The sequence below is a fragment of the Lathyrus oleraceus genome, chromosome 7, assembly GCF_024323335.1.
Source record: "Lathyrus oleraceus cultivar Zhongwan6 chromosome 7, CAAS_Psat_ZW6_1.0, whole genome shotgun sequence".
Classification (NCBI taxonomy): domain Eukaryota; kingdom Viridiplantae; phylum Streptophyta; class Magnoliopsida; order Fabales; family Fabaceae; genus Lathyrus; species Lathyrus oleraceus.
Genome location: NC_066585.1, coordinates 175,079,877 through 175,102,706, shown reverse-complemented (window position 1 = coordinate 175,102,706; position 22,830 = coordinate 175,079,877). Strand labels below are relative to the sequence as shown.

General features: G+C 36.9%; 1 protein-coding gene across 1 annotated transcript; it reads right to left on the bottom strand.

The window, feature by feature from the left end:
* Nucleotides 1–584: 584 nt before the first annotated feature.
* Nucleotides 585–22,830, bottom strand: LOC127100717 (protein EXECUTER 1, chloroplastic). Its single transcript, XM_051037980.1, has 13 exons — nt 22,316–22,830; nt 21,539–21,655; nt 21,364–21,429; nt 20,650–20,756; nt 13,512–13,593; nt 4,625–5,434; nt 4,390–4,513; nt 4,087–4,256; nt 2,733–2,807; nt 2,467–2,559; nt 2,222–2,369; nt 1,226–1,295; nt 585–929 (listed from the first exon to the last, which is right to left on the bottom strand). The coding sequence occupies exons 1-11, from the start codon at nt 22,682–22,684 to the stop codon at nt 2,277–2,279; spliced, it is 2,106 nt and encodes a 701-aa protein (XP_050893937.1). The 5' UTR covers nt 22,685–22,830; the 3' UTR covers nt 585–929; nt 1,226–1,295; nt 2,222–2,276.

Below are 22,830 nucleotides of genomic sequence, written 5' to 3'. Positions count from 1 at the left end.
AATTTTCTCCAACTCATCACAAAAGTTTGCTACTGGGGCAAAGCCATGCCATACAATAAAAATTTAATGGCAAATAACAACCGTAATTCGTTTTTCCTTTCTGTTATATATATTATACTTGCATTTTAAAATTCAGCTAAAACCCATTATGAAAACTTTGATTATACTATGTCCAACTAGATCACAGTAAGTTGAGTGGTTTTGATTGTGATGTGAGTTGCTTTCGGCAAAAATAAAACAGAACTAGAAAAACAACAATTTATGGTGAGAATAAAAGATGTTGGAGTAATTTGCTTGTGGTTTTAAAAAAATTAAAATGAAATATTTTTCTTGTCTACTACCACATTTTCAATAAATTAAATTCCATACTATAAGGCTTAAGCAAGCTGGGTATCCACACCCAAGTTCATTCATTGACGATAATGCAAGAATTGACAAGAGGCACAACAGTAAAGTTTCGTCATCGTCATGTCCCACCAATCATTATTCAAAATTCTGGCTAAGACCCTTTCAGGAGTGTATATAGATTGAATGAGGATATGCTAAAAAGATCCGAGTACAATCCAAAGTGGGAAGATAAATAATGCCACTTGTAATGAACTTATTTCATTCATACTAACAGAATGAACACATTAGACTAAGCATGATTATGTAGTTATGATACATTTGAATATAACATATCAGAAAAAATTGGACCACTATACAAATTTGATGAAGGATGTGCCACCTGAACACTACTACAGCTCTACAATACGTGAAATGAAAAACTAGTACATTGTGCTTCAGTGCTGATTTATGAATCTCCATGATGATTAGTCAAGCTATGACAATCAAGCTTAAGATAACCAAATAAGTTGAGTTACGAGTTACGACTAGACAAGCAGCCCAGTGCTCAAAATCTATGCTGCTTGGCATAAAGCTATTTTACACTGCATAAGAGAGACAGACATAAAAAGTAAACATCAGAGGAAAATGTTCATTTAAAGAAAACCATAAAGCAACCCCTACATTTTTAAAATAAAGAATTTAATTCATAAACGCTACCAGGGTAAGCAAGTTTTACCCAAACATTCAATCATATTTTACTATCATGTCTCAATACAAAAAGATTTGAAGTAGTAGCATTATGGTGTGACAAGATAGTAAATTTAGATTAGGCGCGTCTATAAAACCTGTTTACATTGTCTGCGTATAATTACTAAACTTTAAATTAAACACTGAATACCTTAAATGGAAAATCCTGCAGTGATGGATGATATCTTCCACTGAAGCACAATTTTAGCATTCCTTGACACCTGGAACCCACAGAAAAAAAAACAGTCATAAGCCACATAGATTAAAGAAGCTTGCAACTTGAAGTCAATATAAAATAAACTAATTGAAAAAGTAGAGACGCTTAGTGACAATTGCACTTGACATAACCAAAATACAGAACAGATAGAAAACCTTAGCACTTGATAACAACAGGAAGGAAAACTTCTGTTGCTTATAAACGAATCTGCTTTCTTTACTAAAAGGTTTCATTAAAATTAATTCTTCATGAGGCCACATAATGAGGAGGTTCAACCATAATTTGAGATACAGTACAGGCCATGCAAACTATAGATCCCTTCTATTCTTAATATCTAATTACTTTCTTTCATGTTTCCTTTTTAAAGTTACTTTCCTTTGCTTCTCATTAAACCTGTTTAATAGTTTTTGTTCGAGCAACCAGACAAGTCCATACACAAATCAATGCTATGACATGAAACATCCAATTACAGGACAAATCAAGTACGAAATTAACAATATAACAAGCTTAATGCATGTAAAAACATTTACACCAAATTCTAAGCTTAATATATATATATATACCCAAGGCTTACACTTGGACCCGTCAATTATCTGGCTTGCCATTTAAGGGCCATCGGACCCAAGAATTATAACTATCCATTTTAGGAAACTATGTACTAAACACTAAAATAAAGCCATTAAAAATTAGAGATCGAAATAGGCTATGCTAGGCTTTGCACTAGGTTGGCTTGGTCATGTTATTAAAACACCCACCTCGCCCTACATGCTCATAAAAATGCATAAACTTCTCTAGGATTGAAATAGGGCAGTTATAGGTTTCAAATATACCCAAGCCTTTAGCAAAATCATTATATCGTGCATATAATATATAAAATTAATAGATGAGTTGCCCAGTTAAGCTAAAAAGGCCTTTTTAAAGAGAACTTACGCTGAAGTCTGAAGAAAGAATTTACAAAGTTTTTGATAGTATGAACAACGAAATCCTACTGCTGAAGCCTAAGCCGATTAAAGAAGACCAAAAAATGATACTCCGGGGCCCAATACACAAATCCAACAACAGGCCCTGCTTTTATGTGCTGCAAAAAAATCAACAAAAAGCAAGACGCAGCTATAAAGAATTGCACAAAACTAAGCTGGAATTACAATAACTAGACCAGGGTGGAAAATACCAACCTTTCCATCAAGAATTACAAGTTCACCATCAACCCATCGCGGATTCTGAAACCCTGGCTCAGCCAATCTTCCTTCACCTTTATAGCGACCAATCTGAAATTGTTAATAACATCAGATAAGATTGCAGAACAATAATAATTTCCTATTATTTATTGTGAATTGATACCAATTCAATAAATAAAGGTTTTGGAGAGAGTAGAGATTGGAAAAAGCAATGAAACTAACATGGGAACCCCTACAATATAAAATATAAAATAATTCCATACCACTCCAAATTCTTCAGGAATTATCCCTTTATGTGGAAGTTGATACATCTTTCCAACTTTTGCACGAAATGCCACCTAAGGGGATCAAAGAACATGATTAATGAGATTTATGATGAGTAATGCATAATGCAAAAAATCAGCTTCAAAAAGAGACCACAAGTTTCATACACAAAAATACAAGAAATATCTTGGTTTCCATTGAACTCGGTAAAAAACCAAGTCATATATGTGTTACTGCCGACACAATGCCTGCAACAATTGCCAGTTTGACAGCAATCAAAATTGTCAATCAACTTCCAACGAGCACATCACTAGCCTTACCCTGAATTACTTCTAAAAACAACATTTCAGTGCTAGAAAATACATGATGATTATCTGGAAGTACGGAAGTTCCATTTTCTTGTATATTTTGAACATGAGCTGTTTGAAACTCAACAACACACAACACCTCAAATACAAAAATCCATGAGATAACATTTGAAGAAAAGCAGTTCCCAAGATCTTCTCATGTATAAGATGAGTGTGAAGCTGTTTAAAATCATACCCTCTTATACCATACAAGGAATGGCCTAAGTCACCAATTTGCAGTGTGGGTACATGATAGGTCCATTATCAGTACAGTCTTTTGTACTTGTCTTCTAAGCATCATTAACTTCAAAATTATATACAACTGTATCTAGGGAGCCTCTAATATGGACCGAGATGCTTTCAGTTTCAATTCTTTTAAATGTTTGTGCATTTTAGATTTGGGACATCAGAAATTGAAACATCTACACTGTAAACCCTAGTTCCACATTTGGGGAAAAAGGTGAAATTGGGTATCTTGGAAATGCCATCTCTGTAGTACGACACATGAGTTCACCTTTCGAACCTTTTTCAAGGAGTCTATATTAGAGGGACCCTTGTTTCTATATATGTATCAATTAAGTTACTGATATTTTCAATTCATTGCAAAAGATAATGTTCAAAAATATTTAGCTTATGTAACAATTTTGATTTGAATTTAAAAAATCATTTACTAACTTTAATTTAGTCAAACAGTATTAATTACTATTATTTTTAATAAATGTTATCAAATTAATAATTAAAAAGATGAACCCAGTTATCTTGATAATGACAACTGGCATAGAAAAACCATTGCTGTTATGGTTTTACAACTCACGGATATTTCCCACTTATCAGCACCAGCATTCTCCAACTTTTGTTAACATAATCATACAGTGCACCCCTCTACTGCTCTCTTTTTCTCCCAGGTGGATTGCATAGATAAAAACCAACATCACAGAATGATGAAGGAAGGAAATTAGAACACTATAATTGGAGGTCAATAAAATAAAATTCATGATATTATTACCTGGCCAGCTGGTACATAAGGATCCCCAGTTATTTTCAGGGCCTCTACATACTCATAAAACTCGAGATCCGAAGTCTCCTTCGCCCTACCATCTTCTTGCCATTGACCATATCTATGTCTCATTTGAATAACTTCAGAGGAGTAAAGACCATATGTTCCAATATATAAGCCTGATTGAAAATGGGAATATTTGGCACTTGGTTAACAATACACTATAGATTACAACAACACAAACATTCTACTGTCAGCAGTCAATAATAAGCACCTCATAATAATGAAATGACAAAGTCACTAGAAAATCACCGTTTAGAGGATCAAATGAAGATGGTATTTCAATGCGATTGAAAATCGTAGACCCGGATAATGGTTGATGATTCTGAGCCTGACTTAGAGTGAGACTTATTAATTCTCCAAACTCTTTCAGCACCTATAAGATTAAAACAATGCATTATAGTCAAAGCAACTTATGACTAGAATTTAAGATTAGTGAGTTTTGACAAAAACTGATTTGCAGATTTTATTTGACTACTTTGCTTACCTTTGCAGGTACATTTTCCTTGCCAATTAATTTAGCAATGTCAGAAATAACATGATCAACTCTGCGACGACTTTGAAACTTAATTGATTTATCTGATGAAGATTTCCCTTTGACATGACCATCCTGCTGATTGACTTCGTTTTCAACAATAAAAGAAAATGAACCACGCTCCTTCATCTCCAGCTTAGCAGGAACTCGAAGCAAATCTCTAGAGGATAAATTGCTGGAAAGTTCCTGCATAAGACCACCAATGACAACTTTGACAGCAATTTCATTTTGTTCTTCACGTTCAAAAGTTCCCAGATTGGCATTTATCTCGTTCTCATAATCTCCCTCTTGATCAGTTTCCAATATAATGTCTTCCAATTCCAGAGTTACTGTATCATTTTCCTTTTCTTCATCTTCATCTTCTTCTTCTTCATCTTCATCTTCATCTTCATCTTCATCTTCATCTTCATCTTCATCTTCATCTTCAGTGTCATCTTCTTCATCGCCATCATCTTCTCCATCTTCATTTTCATTCCCACTTTCTTCTTCCTCAGTTAATTCCTCAATCACCTTAGATATTAGATCCTTGTCAACTTTCCCTGGAGTTATCACTTTGAAAATCTTCTCCTTCATACCAGGAATCATGTCTTTCACGACATTCTGAAATGCAGGCATTCTCTCAGAAGGGTCAGAGCTATCACTCCTATCATCACCACTTTCTGAATCCTCAGTACTCACAACAAACAGCTCACTAGCATCCGATGTTTTAGAGGACATAGTTGGGGGGCCATGGTAGGACCCTTTTCGCTTTAGGTACACAGCCTGAAAATGAAAATAATATTTCATTGCAATACTGCTGTTGGATAACATACTAGATTGAGAATGAGTGATATATTAATGTTATTAATAGTATAAACTTTTTAAGAAGTTATTTGGTAGATATGGCAAATTTTACAAAAGGACGCGTAAGAAGAGTGAGGGAATAAGGGATTCCGTTCAAAACTAATTTTGTTATGAGCAGCACATGGTTAGGCCATGTGTCAATAACAGAGAGGAGAAAGAATCTAGATCTGAGGGAATAAAAGCTGAGGGAAGATTCATTTTGTTATGCATGAATTGAGTATTCAATCCCTAGGAGAGATAAGGCCTCTTGAAGTGCCTACTCATTCACTATCCTCACACTATGTTGTCAATAGTGGCCGGCACGGCACGATAGCGGCGCGACGCGAAAAAAATAGCATGGTTGCTTCCTATCATACCGGTCTGGCGGGAAAGGAGAAAGCGGGCGGAGCGGCTGCGATCGCGGGTCGGATGCGGTGCAAAAGCGGACGGGTTATTTGGTTGTGCAAACCGGGTCGGATCGGGGAATTTTACCCATTAATTTTAAACTGTTTTAAAAGCCCTATTTTTTCTCCTTTCCTCGTTCGCACACATTGGCTCATCATCTCTCAGAGTTCTTTGCCTTTCCTCGTTCGCACAGTATCGCTCATCATCGTCCATCTTCACCGTTCCTCCATTACTTCATCATCGCTCATCTTCATCATCTTTGTTCCTCTATTGCTTCATATTCAGGTATTTTTCTATTTCTCCTCTGTTCTGTTTTTTCTCTTTGTTCCACCTCTGTTCTATTTTTTCTGTTCCTCCTTTGTTCTGTTTTTTTTCCAACAGCCATGACAACTCCAACTCCTCCTTCTAATTCTATTCCACCATCATCATCCAATGCTCAATCAGTTGCTTCTTCTGCCAAGCTACACAAACTAACCGGTGATATAGGATGAAAATTTAACAATTTGAAAGACATAAATAATAAGAGGAGGGTTACACGTGATTTTTGTAACGAAACGTCTACCAGAGGAATTTCTAAGGCTAAACAACATCAATTAGGAATAAAAAGAAATGTGAAGTTTTGCACTCAAACACCCGAAGACATTAAGATGATTTTGCAGGAGCATGAAAATAAGAAATTGGGCGCAAAGAAATCTATTTCAGGTGAAGTGCATGAAGATGATGATGAGGCATCACGGCTGCTTGACATATCTAGGATTCGAAGTGGAAAACGGCCGGCTGAAGAGGGGAGTATGTTGGCTGCCAAGAAGAATACAAAAGGTCCCTTGGATGTAATTTACTATAGAAAACCATAGGAAACTTTGAAAAATGGAAACCAAACAAGCTTGAATGATGCTTGTGATAAGAAAGCAAGAGCAAGTTGTTGCCAATACATAACTCGTTTCTTTTATCGGAATGGAATTGCTTTCAATTTTGCAAATTCAAAAAGTTTCAAATTGATGGTTGAAGTAATTGGTGTGTATGATACACATTTGAAGCCTCCAAACTACTATGAGTTGAGAGTTCCATTGCTTCAAGATGTTGAAACTTACACATGAGATATTAAGTACTAATAAGCAAGAACAAACAAAATATGATTGTTCCATAATGTCTGATGATTGGACTGATACAAAGAGAAGAACATTGATCAATTTTTTGGTCAATTCTCCGGCAGGAACAATGTTTGTTAAAAGTGTTGATGCTTCTATATACATAAAAATTGGACAAAAGTTGTTTGAGCTTTTGGATAGCTTTATTGAAGAGATCAGTGAAAGTAATGTTGTGCAGCTAGTTACCGATAATGAAGCAATTATGTTTTGGCCGTAAACATCTTCAGTATCGAGGCCAAAAATATTTTGGACTCCATGTGCTGCTCACTGTCTAGACTTGATGCTAGGAGATATCGGAAAAATTCCTAGAATCAAGAAGGTTATACAAAAAGGAATGACTCTCGTGGGCTTCATTTACAACCATTATTTGGTTTTAAACTTAACGAGGGAGAAATTAGAAAGTGAATTGGTTAGAAGTGAAGTCGCAAGGTTTGCCACAAACTTTCTTACTTTGCACAGATTGCACACTCTAAAGGAAAAAAAATTAGAACCATGCTCACTTCTGAAGAATGGTTGAACTTGAATGCAAGTAAGGAGGTGAAAGGAAAAAAGGGAACTGTTATTGTACTTCAAGTCTCATTTTGGGAGGATATTGTGTACACTCTTAAAGTTATGGGCCCTCTTGTAAAAGTACTTAGACTTGTTGATAATGAAAAAAAGCCAGCAATTGGTAACATCTATCATGCAATGTTGGAAGCCAGGGAGTTAATTACAAAAAAAACTTCAACAATGAAAGCTAGTACAAAGAAATCATTAATATTGTTGATAGAAGATGGAGTATTCAACTTCGTCATCTATTACATGCAGTTGGGTATTATCTTAATCCGAAGTACTTTTATGGCAATCCAATGATTGAGAATGACGATAAGTTGTTGAATGGCCTTTATGCACGCATTGATAAGCTTTCCGCAAGTGTTAAAGTTATTGATGTCATCCATGAAGAATTGTCGAAATATAAGATGGGTGTAGGTCATTCTGCATTGAAGAGGGCGGTAAGGCAAAGAGCTGATGTAGTTGTTGGTAATAAGTCTATTTCGCAATAATTTAATTACATAACAATTTTTGAGTATATATGCTAATGCAAATAAGTGTTGCATTGCAGTTGAGTTGTGGAGGAGGTATGGAGCAAAAACATCAAATTTGCAGCTCCTTGCTATTAAAATATTGAGTTTGACTTGTAGCTCATCGGGTTGTGAGCAGAATTGGAGTGCTTTTGAGCATGCAAGAAGTTGATATTAAGTTATAGATACAAATTAATAGTTTAGTAATGTATATTTATTATTTAAACTAACACTAAAATTATAATATAAATTCACTCAAGAAGAGAAATAGACTTGAACATCAAATGTTGCAAGACTTGGTTTTCATCAAGTATAATCAAAATTTGAAAGAGCGCTTTGACTGTGATGATTTGATTGATCCTGTGGTCATGGATGATGATATTGATACCAATAACCTATGATTGTTAGGAGGTGAAGATGAAGCTCAACCTGATAATGATGATATGGTGTTTGATGGTGATGATTTGTCTTGGCTAGATGTTGAAGTTGCAAGTGGTGTTGCTGAGCCTACAATCAACACTAGGAGCCAAGCAACATTGCAGAAGAAGGCAGTCGCACCTCCACCACCTTCACCTTTTTCATCTAGATTTAAGTCAAAGGCAAAGGAAATGGTAGTAGTAGATGATGAATTTAGTAATCAAGAATATATTGGAGAGGATGAAGAGGATGCTAGTGGCGGAGGAAGTGATGATGAAGACTTAGATTTTAATGATTCTTGAACTTTTATCAGAGTTTTGATGTTTAGTTATTTTAAGATTTAGACGCTTAAGTGTTTGTTTTCTTGAATTTTATAGCTATTTGAAAGCATGTTGCAATGTTTTGCTTAAGACTTATGCCTTTTAATGGTATTTGGAATTGAAAGTATTTGCTAGTATGTTTTCAGCATGTAAGTGCCATTCAAATAGCGCACGCGCCGCTCCCCGCTTCCGTGCCGCTCCGATTTTGGGATTGACCGCATCGCGCCACTTTTCGAGATTAACAACATAGTCCTCACATTTACTATTTTTCATGTTATTGCTATGTACTTGCTAGATCCCATTTGAACTCTAGTACTTTTACCATAATCATATTCATCTTCTTCCCCAAATTTCACTGTTTTATTGTTTGTTTGTCTAAGTCTGCTAACTTGATCCTATCAATTTGGTATCTAGAGTCTTGGTTGTGTTTTCGTGGTGAATGGCCATTACTCGAAGCATTATGGAAAATAGAATGGACGCCATAGAACAGAGGATGAACAACTTCGAAGTAACGATGGAACAAATTCGTCAATTGGTGGTGGAGCAACAATCGAGACCGTAAGTCACGGTGGATCAGATTCGACAGTTGATTCAAGAGCAACCGGCTCAAAATCACATGAGAAATGGACGACCACGTGTTTGAGGTTACGATGACGACGATAAGGAAGAAGGTAGTGACCAGAGTACGCTTTCGCGAGAGTCGCGACCACGTTATCGTCTAAGAAGGAGGGTGACAAGGGGAGTAGAGGGGTGATTGAAAAGTTTAAAGGTAGAAGGTTAAACCCTGCAGAGCTGGAGGAAAGGAGTAAGAAAGGGTTGTGTTTCAAGTGTGGAGACAAATGAAATAGGGAACACATCTGAATATTCAAACACATGAGTCTAAAGCTATGTGAAAATAGCAGTGATGAAGAAGGAGTGGAGGAAGTAGGAGAGAAACAAGTGAAGATTGAGGAAGAGGTAGAAGAGTTGCAGACTTTGCAAAGTAAGGAAGGATTCACTTCCAATAAATCTTTGAAAGCATGGGTGACAGTAAAGGACAGAGAGTTGCTAATCTTGATTGATTCAGAAGCAACTAGCAATTTTATTGACTCTAAGCTCATGACAGAACTCAAATTAAAGGTGGTAGAGACTCCAAGGGACTTGTGAAGGGTTGAAATTCCAGATGCAATGAGTGAAATTTATATGTCGGAATCATAAGACATAGCACCAGCCCTTTTTCAAGCTCAATCATGCTTGGTCTTCTTTGATGACATACTGATTTACAATAAGAGTAGAGAAGAACACAAGACACATTTGATTGTGCTATTACAAGTGCTGAAAGATCAAAAAATGTTTTGCTAACCAGGAAAAGTGTTCTTTTGGCCAAGAAGAGATTGAGTATTTGGAACACCTTATTTCTGGAAAAGGTGTGTCAGTTGGTCCCAAGAAAATAGAGGACATGCTAGAATGGTTTGTTCCTAAAGATTTAAAAGGTTTGAGGGGATTCTTGGGTTTACCTGGGTACTATAGGAAATTTGTGAAAAATTATGGAAAAATTGCTTGGCCTCTCACTCAGTTACTCAAGAAGGATAGCTTTGAATGGTGGTTATATGAACATATTGCATCTTCCTCGATAAGGAATCTGCTGCATTGTTTTCCTTACCAGGTTTGTACTTCACCTCAAAATCAAACCCTAATAGTTTGGACAGCCATTTCTGTTGCTCTTCCCCCATAACTTTTTGTTCAGTTATAAACTTTAGAATCTTCTGGTCAGTGTGAACCTTGAAGTGTGAGGCTTGGGAAGGTTTGGAAGAGGAAATACAAAATGATGACAAGCTGAAAGCTACAGTGCAAGCATTGTTAAGAGATCCTTATCCAGGATAGTTGTGAACCTTATCCAGGCAGATGCAATATGTTCATATAACCACCATTCAGTGTGAGGTTTGGGAAGGCTTAGAAGAGGAAATACAAAATGATGACAAGCTGAAAGCTATAGTGCAAGCATTGTTAAGAGATCTTTGTCATCATAAGGGATTTCAGCTTAAAGGTGGAGGTTGTATCATGTAGGCGGGATAGCAATTCCAAAGCAATCACCAAGAATTGCTTGGATTCTACATGAATTCCATGATACTGTTGTGGGAGGACACTCTGGGCACTTGAGAACTTATAAAAGAATAGCAAGTGTGGGGTATTGGCAAGGAATAAAAAAGAGGATACAAGAGTATGTGCAGACCAGTGAAGTGTGTTAGAGGAACAAGTACCAAACTTTGACCCCTGGAGGATTACTCCAACCTTTGTCAATTATAACACAGACATGGAGTGACATATCCATGGATTTCATTAGTGCATTGCCTAAAGTACATGGGGTGGATCCAGTGATGGTGATAGTGGATAGACTGACAAAATATGCTCATTTCCTTCTTGTCAGTCACCCTTACACAGCTAAGGGCATTGTTGAATTGTTCATTCAGGAAGTGGTCAGACTACATGGGTTCCCTAGCTCTATAGTATCTGACAGAGACAAGGTTTTCTTAAGCAATTTATGGCCTGAATTGTTTAAATAAGCAAGAACTAAACTGAAGTATAGCAGTGTCTATCACCCTCAATTAGATGGGCAAACTGAGGTGGTTAATAGGTGTTTAGAAACCTATATGAGATGTGTGACTGGCCTGAGACCAAAGCAGTGGCCTAAGTGGTTGGCTTAGGCAGAGCACTGGTATAACACCAATTACCATGTCTCTTTCAAGACTACACCCTTTGAGGCTTTATATGGGAGGGGGCCCATGTGTTAGTACAAGGAGACACGCCTTTTTCAGCCGTGGATGAAGTCAACAAGTTGACAACTGAAAGGAATGTGATACTCAAAGAGTTGCAGGATCCGTTGCTTAAGGCACAAGACTTGATGATAAGTCAAGCCAATAAGCATCGAAGAGAGGTTGAATATGAGGTGGAAGAGATGGTGTTTTTGAAGATTCAACCTTACAAAATAAAGACGTTAGCAAAAAGACTCAATCAAAAACTCAGTCCCCAGTACGATGGGCCATATGAAGTAATCTAAAGGATCGGAGTTGTGGCCTATAAGTTGAAATTTCGTGAGGAAACTAGGGTCCATCATGTGTTTCATGCATCTTTGTTGAGGAAAGCTGTCACACCTACTGTAGAGCCTCAACCACTACCAACTTGTATGAATGAGGAATGGCACCTAGAACCTACCCCTGAGAGAGTTATGGACTCTAGAAGGAATGAACAGGGAGGGGTAGAGGTCCTAGTTAAGTGGAAAAGACTACCAAATTTTGAAAACTCTCGGGAGTTGGTTGATAAGATGAGAGCAAAGTTTCCAGCATTCCTCTTTAAAGTCAATGAGAGTTTTGAAGGGGGAGGAATTGGTAGATATGGCAAAGTTTACAAAAGGACACCAAGAGTGAGGGAGGAAGGGATTCCACTCAAAACTGATTTTGTTATGACCAGCACATGGCTAGGCCACGTGTCAGTAACAGAGAGGAGAGAGAATCTAGATATGAGGAAATAAAAACCGAGGGGAGATTCATTTGTAAGTATGCATGAATTGAGTATTCAATCCCTAGGAGAGATAAGTCCTCTTGAAATGCCTACTCATTCACTATCCTCACATTTACTATTTTTCATGCTATTGTTCTATACTTGCTAGATTCCATTTGAACTCTAGTACTTTTACTATAATCATATTCATTTTCTTCCCCAAATTTCACTGTTTTATTATTTGCTTCTCTAAGTATGCTAACTTGATCCTATCATTATTATAATAGTTATTTTACTTTATAATTAAAAATAGTAAACTCAACTGCATATAAGTAAAACTTAACCACAAAAGTTTGGTTTAAACTCAAACTAAACGCATGGAGAGAGGTTAGCTTTCCCCATTGGGAGGGCCTCCTTAGTATTTACTATTTAAGGGAACTAGGCATGAATCTAAAAGAAATAAAGTGAGGCTCACAACTGAAGTCAGACATTTCTGAGAAATATGACAACATTACCCAAAACAAACTTAATTCATAGATTTTGAGGTCGTGTTTCTTAGTCGAAATTTAGAGACAATGTGAACCTTCATATTAACACTGGGAAATAAAATTGCTCATGTTTGTTTGAATCTGCATTTTTCCAACTAAAAAGAAAGAGAAAACAAGAAAGAAAATTCCAACCCAAGAGGGCTCCATTGCCATATTTTTAAAATCCAACTCAGCATCTACAGTACAAATTGGCTGGTATTCCGGATTGTCTTAAAAAATCAAATAAATGAGCAGATTATAAACTTTATGCTAGTATTGATAGAGATTAGCGTATGAAACGCAGAAATTTTGAAATTTAATGGATTGTGAGCTACAAGTAATGCACTTAATTCTTGCATGCAATCCCAGTTCCTCAGCCAATGAGCATGTGATTAAAGTTAAACTTGAGTTTTCTAAACAGAATAACTATCAGAAAATTTGCTTAACTATCAGCATGAAGATGATCCTTAGCACACATACAGAATAACTATCAGAAAATTTGCTTAACTATCAGCATGAAATATGATCCTTAGCACACATATATTCAGATAGCATAATTTTGAATGGGAGTAGAGAATCCATCTTCATTGCAATGAGTTTTCTTTATGCAACTACCCCACACAAAAAAATTATAAGTTTTAGGGTCAGTCAAGAAGAGATACCTGCGACTTGAAGTCACCTTTTTTATCCATTGTAAGAAAAAACTCAAATAGAGGAACACCAGCAGCAGATGTTGCAAGTTGCCTAGTGAAAATATGGTAGAAGGGTTAACAACAGAAGCCACATAAGGTAGTGGCAGAACAACCAAAAGTATCACGTGCAAAAATAGTTTGAACTATTAGGTTTTTAGAATAGTTTGAACTATTAGGTTTTATAATAGGTCTGACTCATAATTATATACCCGGCTTGAAAAGTAAGGGATACTTCTCATTATAAAATATTTGCAGGCCCTTATCTCTTGTTAATGTGGGACTTGGGTGGGGGGCCCGGATCAATACTATTGAGCTTGGTGGGTGGCTCAGGTCAATACTATTGGGTCTGATGGGTGGCTCGGATCAATGGGCTCTATCTCATTCTTACAAAATCAATTTGTAAAGCGAGGGATGACACTCATTATAAATTTGACATCCAGAATTTTGGATGGGTCTAAGTCAACCTACAAAGCCGGCTGATGTCTCTCCTACTTATAAACTCATGTTCATGTCATATTTCATCTAATATGGGACTTGCATAAACTTCAAAAGGTGAAAAGTTGTTTCCAAGAAATGTGAGTAATAAATCAATATTTTTAGGATATATTTCATTCAGGGAAATAGATAGCATGAATAATTGTAAGTTTTAAAAAGAGAATCAGGGTATAATGCTTTGTCTAATTACAGTTAAAGTTGGGTTTTAGTCTCTTTAGGTATAGAGGGAGGAAAATAATATCAATATCAATACTAAAATTATATTGATGAATCATATGTGGATGTAAATTACAGTTAAAGTTGGGTTTTAATCTCTTTAGGTATAGAGGGAGGAAAATAATATCAATATCAATACTAAAATTATATTGATGAATATGTTAGTAATATTAGATTCCCAATCCTAACTGAATAAGGAAACAAATCATCACAATTGTGTCATTCAACAAACATAAATATGACTAAGATGATAGAATAAACCATCATATTACTTCCTAGCAAAGCTTTCTACCGTTTATCTACTCTAGAGTAGCTCTAGAGTAGATGTGATGTAAACACATATAATGTGTTTGAGACTATAGAATATCTCTAATGTAACTAGAGCAACATATCTTTTGAGAGACACACCACATACTCACCCAAAACTTTAAGATGATAGGTGTATGGGTTCTCTCATTTATAAAGTGCTCAATCTCCACTTTTCTAATCAATATGAAACTTCCACCTCACACTTGATTCTCAACCCTTCCAACTCACACTTGTTTTTCTCAACACTCCCTCTCAAATGTGAGTCTATCCACATTGTTCCCCCTCAAGCGGAAGCTCTTTCATCCACATACACTTGTACCTCCGCTAACACTTTTTCAACGAGACATGCCTCCCACCCACCACCATGTAGAGAGGACTTTCGATACAAGGAAGTCGGTCCCTCACTCGAACCAGGTTCTAATACCACTGTTGAATCACCAATTTGGGAGGTTCAACATGAGTGAGCATTTTTATATTGGGGCCTTTTTTTATGAGCAACACACCTTGTGAGAGACACACTACATACTCACCCAAAACCTTAAGGTAATAGGTGTATGGGTTCTCTCACTTATAAAGTGTTCAATCTCCATTTTTCTAACCAGCGTGGGACTTCCACCTCACACTTGATTCTCAATCCTTCCAACTCACACTTATTTTTCTCAACAGCCTCCACCACAGTCGCATGGCTCCGTTGGCACTGGCTGTTTATTTCCTCCTCCGTTGCACATGAATGAAAGCTTCAAACTGGAAAAAATTTAGAGAAACTCACTGAAGATAACTTCCATCTATGACATAAACAGATCGAGCGTTATGTCAATGCTCACTCACAATCTTAGAGTTCATTGTTTGTCCTTGTGTTCCTATACAATTTCTCGGTGACGAAGATCGTCATGCAACGAAGATCAATCATGTGTATGCCTCATGAAGATTGCGCGACTAGATGCTTCTCTCTTAGCTTCAATCCACCTTACTCAGTGAAATCCTCATGCATGTATTATTGGTTGCTTGCATGCATAAGAGCTCTTTGGATCATCTCTTTGCCTATTTATTTTCAAAAACAAACTCGTGACAAGGCACAACATCATCATGTTGAACTTCGTTCTAACATGCTCAACAATTCCTCCTTCAAGGACTAACTTCTTTAGTAAAACGGATTACCTTCTTAGTAAAACTCTTGATGCCCTAGGCTTAATCAGAAATCTTGTTCCAATCAGGCACCACATTAATGTGATTCTAGAAGGTTTGTCATCTAAGTATGCCTTTGTTCGATGAGCTTATTCAAGTTTATCTAGTACAAGTAGTGCTTGTAATTTAGACCATGTTATAATGAGCTTATTAGAACTACTTTATAAACCTGCATAGAGCTACTTCAGGATTAAGACTAACTGGGTGTGCTAAATTTCAATGGTCAAAAGAAAGGGAGAGAACATGAGAAAATTATGATACAACAGATTTCTTGAGATAAATTGAATATTCTAGAACTGAATTTGTAATTGTGTTATAAATTATATAGTCTGAATCTATTATAATGTATATATGCAGTTAGACCATAATGCTAAAGGTTCCAAATATATCTTGTTGATATTTGTAAATATATAGTATTAAGAATATTTGTATATAGAATAGTCTCACATCGACTATATCATGTAATTAGTTGTAATCTCTCTATATATAATAAAATCTCCGTATTACTTTTCAAAATACACGGTTTATTCAAATGTCTCTTAGTCTCTTATATTTTAACATGGTATCCAGAGCCTACGGAAAGACAATCTTTCACCGTACTTTATCCGGTTGACCCACTGTCTTCCGGTGAGAAATTTTTGACAAACCGTGTCATAACTCCAATTTACCTTTCATACACTGTCGTGACTCATTTCGCATCAATTCTTAAAATTCTCCAGCCACCACCGCACTGCCGCCACTGTCCGCCCCCGTCACTACTCACTATTGTTCCCGGCGACCTTCCAGCAAACTAACCTTACCGGCAGAAGCACCTCCTCCGATCCAGCCACTCCCCACTTTTCAACGGCAAAAACCTCTGCACGCGCCACCTCCGTCTCTGCGCATGGGCCTCGCGTGCTGCTACCTGATCCACACATGACAGGACGTCCGATGGTCGATCCTGACAATTTTTTCACCGCCTCACTCCCCATAGTGCAACTTTTCAGATCCGGTCTCAGCTTTTATTTTCCACTTGCGGAAAATTGTGATCCAGTTCAAACAGAGCACTTTTCATCGACTCGCGTGATATTTTCTCTCTTCAGATTCTCATGGCTACTCTTCATAACTTTACGTCAAACTACGATGATTTCCTCAGGTGGTATCAGAATTAGCAAAACTTAGATTCTACTGCTTCGGTAGCACACGCTGGTAATTCATCTTCTTGTCTCTCTCAATCATCTCCTCTTGGACCTTGGGTCCTTAATTCTGGTGCGTCTGATCATGTCACCGGTAATAAAAATCTTTTTTTCCCTCTCTACATCTGGTTTCTTACCTACTATAATTTTTGCAAATGGTTCTCAAACCCGATCCGAAGGAATTGGTACTATTCAAATTTTATCTTCTCTTTCTGTTACTTCTGTCCTCTATGTACCTAATTGTTCATTTAATTTATTTTCAGTTAGTCGGTTTAACTCGTTCTCTTAATTGTAGTGTCACTTTCACTAACAATAATGTTACCCTGCAGGATTGAAGTTTGGGACAGACGATTGGCGTCGGATGTGAGTCTCAAGGCCTTTATTACCTCTCAGTGTCATCATAGACATGCTCAGTCAAAGACTCTCCACTAACTATCCATGCTCAGTTAGGTCATCTCAGTCTTTCCAAACTACATAAGTTGGTGCAAAATTTATTGAAGATATCTAATTTACATTGTGAGTCGTGTCAGTTAGGGAAACACGCTCGTAGTCAGTTTCCCAATCGAGTTAATAAACGAGCTTCGTCCCCTTTTGCTTTAATTCACACGATGTTTGGGGTCCCTCGCGTACTGTCTACTCTTTTAGGTATTTTGTCACCTTTATTAATGATTTTTCACGTTGCACGTGGTCATTTTTAATGAAGAATATATCTGAATTATTTTTTATTTTTGAACAATTCTATCAAGAAATAAGAATTCAATTCGGTGTGTCTATCCGTACCTTAAAAAGTGACAATACCCGTGAATATTTATCTCAACAATTTTAAAATTTTATGCCACGCAATGGTATTCTCCAACAAACATCTTGCTCTCACACACCTCAACAAAACGGGGTAGCCGAATGCAAAAATCGGCATCTCGTAGAAACCACTCGGACCCTACTTCTCCATGGTAATGTACTTCGATTTTGGGGGGATGTTGTGCTAACGGCATGTTACCTTACAAATCGCATGCCTTCATCTGTCCTTAACAATAAAGTCCCTCATTTAATCATTTTTCCTAATTCCCAACTTCACTCAATTCCTCCCCGAGTCATCGGGTCCACATGTTTTGTACATAATCTCTCTCCTGATCTTGATAAACTATCAGCTCGATCACTAAAGTGTGTCTTTCTTGGTTATCATCAATCCCAAAAAGGTTATCGTTGTTATTCACATGCTCTACAACGATACCTCATATCAGCTGATGTTACCTTCTTTGAGCCTATTCCATATTTCGAATTCAGTCACGTAACTCCAAAATCTATTCAAGAAAATACTCCAACACCTTTTTCACAGTTATTAATGTCTCGCCTACCATTATCCTCCATCAGTCTATGGCTCCTGACCCCCCCACTTTTCGACCACTTCAAACATATCAACGCATGTCGTCCATGTCCCTAAGGTCATTGCAGGCTCTCCTCCGACGCCTCCGCCATCACCGGATTTGATCCTGCAACCTGAGTCCGATCTTCCGATTGCCCTTCGAAAAGGTATACGTCAAACACAAAACCCTTCTCCACATTATATTGATTTATGTTATCATCGTCTTTCCCCTTTGCAGTATACTTGTTTGTCTTCTTTGTCTTCTATTTCTATTCCTAAAACTCCAGGTGAAGCATTATCTCACTCTGAGTGAAGGCAAGCAATGATTGATGAAATGTGTGCTCTTCAAAGTAGTGGTACCAGGAAACTGGCTCCTCTACTCCTTGGAAAATCTTTAATAGGTTGTTGTTGGCTTTATACAGTGAAGGTTGGTCCAGATGGTAAGATTGGTCGATTTAAAGCTCGCTTAGTAGCCAAAAGATACACTTAGATTTTTGGATTGGATTATAGTGATACCTTCTCGCCTGTAACCAAGATGACATCTGTTAGACTTCTTCTAGCCATTGCATCCATTCGAATTTGACCTCTTCATCAACTTGACATCAAAAATATTTTTTTACATGGTGATCTTGAGGAGGAAGTATATATGGAGCAACCACTTGGATTTGTTGCTCAGGGGGAGTCATCGAATATTGTGTGTAGGTTACACACGTCTCTTTATGGTCTTAAGTAATCTCTGAGAGCTTGGTTCGGCAGATTCAGCACTAATACAACAGTTTGGTATGATCCATAGGGAAACTGGTCATTCTGTTTTTTATCATCACTCTGCCCAATGGTGTATTTATCTAATTGTGTATGTAGATGATATTGTCATAACTGGTAGTGATCAGCAGGGTATACTCCAGTTAAAACAACATCTCTCGAATCAATTTCAGACAAAAGATTTTGGTAAACTCCGTTATTTCTTGGGTATTGAGGTAGCCCAATCCAAAGATTGTTTGATGATTTCTCAGCGGAAATATGCTATCGATATTTTGGAAGAACGGGTTTGTTGAATGCTAAACCGGTTGATACTTCTATGGATCCAAGTGTCAAACTACTACCCAATCAGGGGAAGTCTCTATCTGACTCATGGAGGTATAGGAGATTGGTTGGAAAGTTGAATTATCCTACAGTCACTCGTCCAGACATTTCTTTTACAGTTAGTGTGGTCAGTTAATTCTTAAATTTCCCTTGTCAGGAACACATGGATGTTGTTATCCGGATTCTGAGATACATCAAATGTGGTTCAGGAAAAGGTCTAGTATATGAAGATAAAGGACATACTCAGATAGTTTGATACTCTAATGCTGATTAGGCAGAGTCACCCATTGATAGACGATTCACCTCTGGGTATTGTGTACTTGTTGGAGGAAACCTTATATCTTGGAAAAGTAAGAAACAAACGTAGTTGCAAGATCAAGTGCCGAGGTAGAGTATAGGGTCATGGCAATGGCAACATGCGAACTTATTTGATTAAAACAGTTGCTCAAGGAGCTTCAAATTGAAGAAGCAAGACCAATGACACTTATTTGTGATAATCAAGCTGCATTGCACATTGTTTCAAATTCAATCTTCCATGGGAGGACCAAACATATTGAGATAGATTGTCACTTTGTCAGAGAGAAGATCAAGTCAGGTGACATCATCACAAACTTTGTCAACTCTAATGATCAATTGGTAGACGTGTTTACAAAGTCTCTGCGAAACCCCACAACTAATTATATATGTAACAAGTTTGGTGCATTAGACTTATATGCTCAAGATTGAAGGGGGGTGTTGATATTTGTAAATATATAATGTTAAGAATATTTGTATATAGAATAGTCTCATATCGACTATATCATATAATTAGTTGTAATCTCTCTATATATAATAAAGTCTCTGTAGTGCTTTTCAAAACACACAGTTTATTCAAATGTCTCTTAGTCTCTTGTATTTCAACATACCTAAACAAAGACTTAACAAAAACTCAAGCAAGACGCGTGCTCTATAGACTAGCTACTCTATCAGAACCAATAAAACGCAAAAATGATAAAATTATTCCTTAACACCTCATCCATCCAGAAAAATGACCAATGTTTTATGGGTTTTAGTTTCAGGTTGAGGTTGGGCAAAACATGGAACAGTTGACAATCTAAGAAAAATGACTATGGCTACATATCATAGACAGTGGAACTCTAACACAAATATTTTATTTTCACATAATCCATTCCTCCCTAGTATAGTGCTGAAGTGGTGGCACATCACCTATACCAGAATAAGTTTTTTATTTTAAGAGGCTAATTACCTTACATGTTTCTTATTATCATGACATAAAAATTACCTAGGACTATAACTCCTTGCCACATATCTTCCATGCTCTGGAGTTATGCGAATAATTAAACCATGTGGATCATTTACATCTTTTGAAATACCAGTCCACCAACCAACCTGTAAGAGCCAATTAATACGTGAGTTTTAATGATTTTTATGGAACAGACATAACAATATTACAAATTATAAATATACATCAAAAACAGATGTTACAAATGGTGCAAATCATTGGCTTAGCATAAAACACTAAAATGTCACACCACAGCATTAATATATTTAATAGAAAATTAAGGATGCAATCAACCAACACGTTTACAAGAATTGGAACCATATTTGAAATCAAAGTGAAAAAACAAATGCACCTTAAAATTTGAAATCATGATAATAAGCAAACTAAATGTTTTCAAAAATGGATTATTATTCGTTATCTGGCTCTCATAATATAACTGTCATGTCATTAGGTTCCACGGCTTATTAGCAAGATACAAAAATAAATTTAGTCTACAAAAACACCTTACAATTTAGTTATTGGTTTCATAAGTGAAGTGGTGAGGAAAGTGTTGTCTTGATGTCAAAAACAAATTATCAACCCGGGTAATAGCAATTTCAGCACCAATATGTATTACTGGGGCCGCCCTATGACATTGCATCTTACATTCTAATTCCACTACAATTCAAAGACATTCATGCAAGTTGCCATTAAATAAATTCCATAAGAACTCACAAGTCCAGCACCAGCTTTATCTCTTAAAAAAGCTGCATCATGGTACCGCTCTTCTTTTATGGCTCTCTGCAAGATTAGAAAATATACAGACATAATTAAATTATATACAATATAGTGAAAAAGTAACTCACAAAAATCAGCTAACAGCATAACACCCATTTGTCAAAATCCCTACTTTGAGAAGAGATATCACTTTTCCAACACTGTCATTGTTAGATGCAGCTGCAATCGCCACCTGAAGCCTAGAAGCTTCTTCATAATCCTCCACGTATACAGCATGCCGTAACTGAGACTGTTGAGCACAAAAAAGGCCAAGCAACTATTTAAATTATAAACAGGTTTGAAGAAATCCTACTTAAGTATTGCATGAGAGTCTGCATTGACATAAAACATCAAGAACTCAGCTCACCATTAAAAACTTGACAAAAACCCATTTCAAGGCTATGTCATTTACTAGTCACTTACTGTTGGTTCGTGTTTAACTGAAAGCAAATTGTTTCTGATTTTGAATACTTTAAGTCATTACAAAACCAAAGCGAACTGCTAACAAGTTATTTACAAAGCAATTAACTACTTGATTGATTTTAAGAACACATCTAACTTGGCAAACCGAAGACTTTGATATTGAAGAACGTGAAGTCAATTGATCAACAGAATTATCAAAACTTTGGATAAAGAACGAATGAGTATTTTAAAGAGTAGTACAGTGTCATAAACAAATGAGTAAAAGAGGCTATAGTTGTGAGATACAACAACAGTAAGTTTGGGGTTTTGCGCAGGAGTTTCTACACATGATACTTCCTCATAAGTGAGAAAGAAATCAAAGCTTCCAAGATAAACATTATTTCGCACCAAAATCAATAAAAACTACCGCAACATTCAAAATTCAACATTAATTAACATCTATTGATTCACGATAAGCACAAAAAACAGAACGAAATCGAGGGAAAACCTTGAGGATGATGACAATACGTTCCTGGTCATCAACCTCATCGAAATGCTGACGCCACTGATTCCAATCCCAATCTTCATCGTTAACATCACCGCGGTCTTCATCGGCAGCGCGGCCTTTCATGAGCGCGTTGACGTAGGATTCGAATTGCTTCATAGCGCCGGTGACGAATTCGTGGAGCATCGAATCCCATCGGCGGTCGTTATTGTTTGTGTTGTTGTGGTTGCCGTCGGAGACGGAGTTGAGACAGAGGCATAAAGGTTGGGAAGGGAAGTGGAGAAGTGAGGGTCGTTTGAGAGGGAAGGTAACAGGGAGGTTTTGCTTCGGGAAAGTGAGGTTCGGAGAAGAGATACTCGAAATGGAAGCCATGTGGTTCGGGGTGTGAGAAGGAGAGAGAAAATAAATTTTGAGAAAATGTTAAGAAATGTGTTTATTAGTGATGTAGCTGAATGCAATGGTGCAACGAGTTGCGAAACATGAGGCTGCGATCTACACTGTCAAAATATTTGGAATGG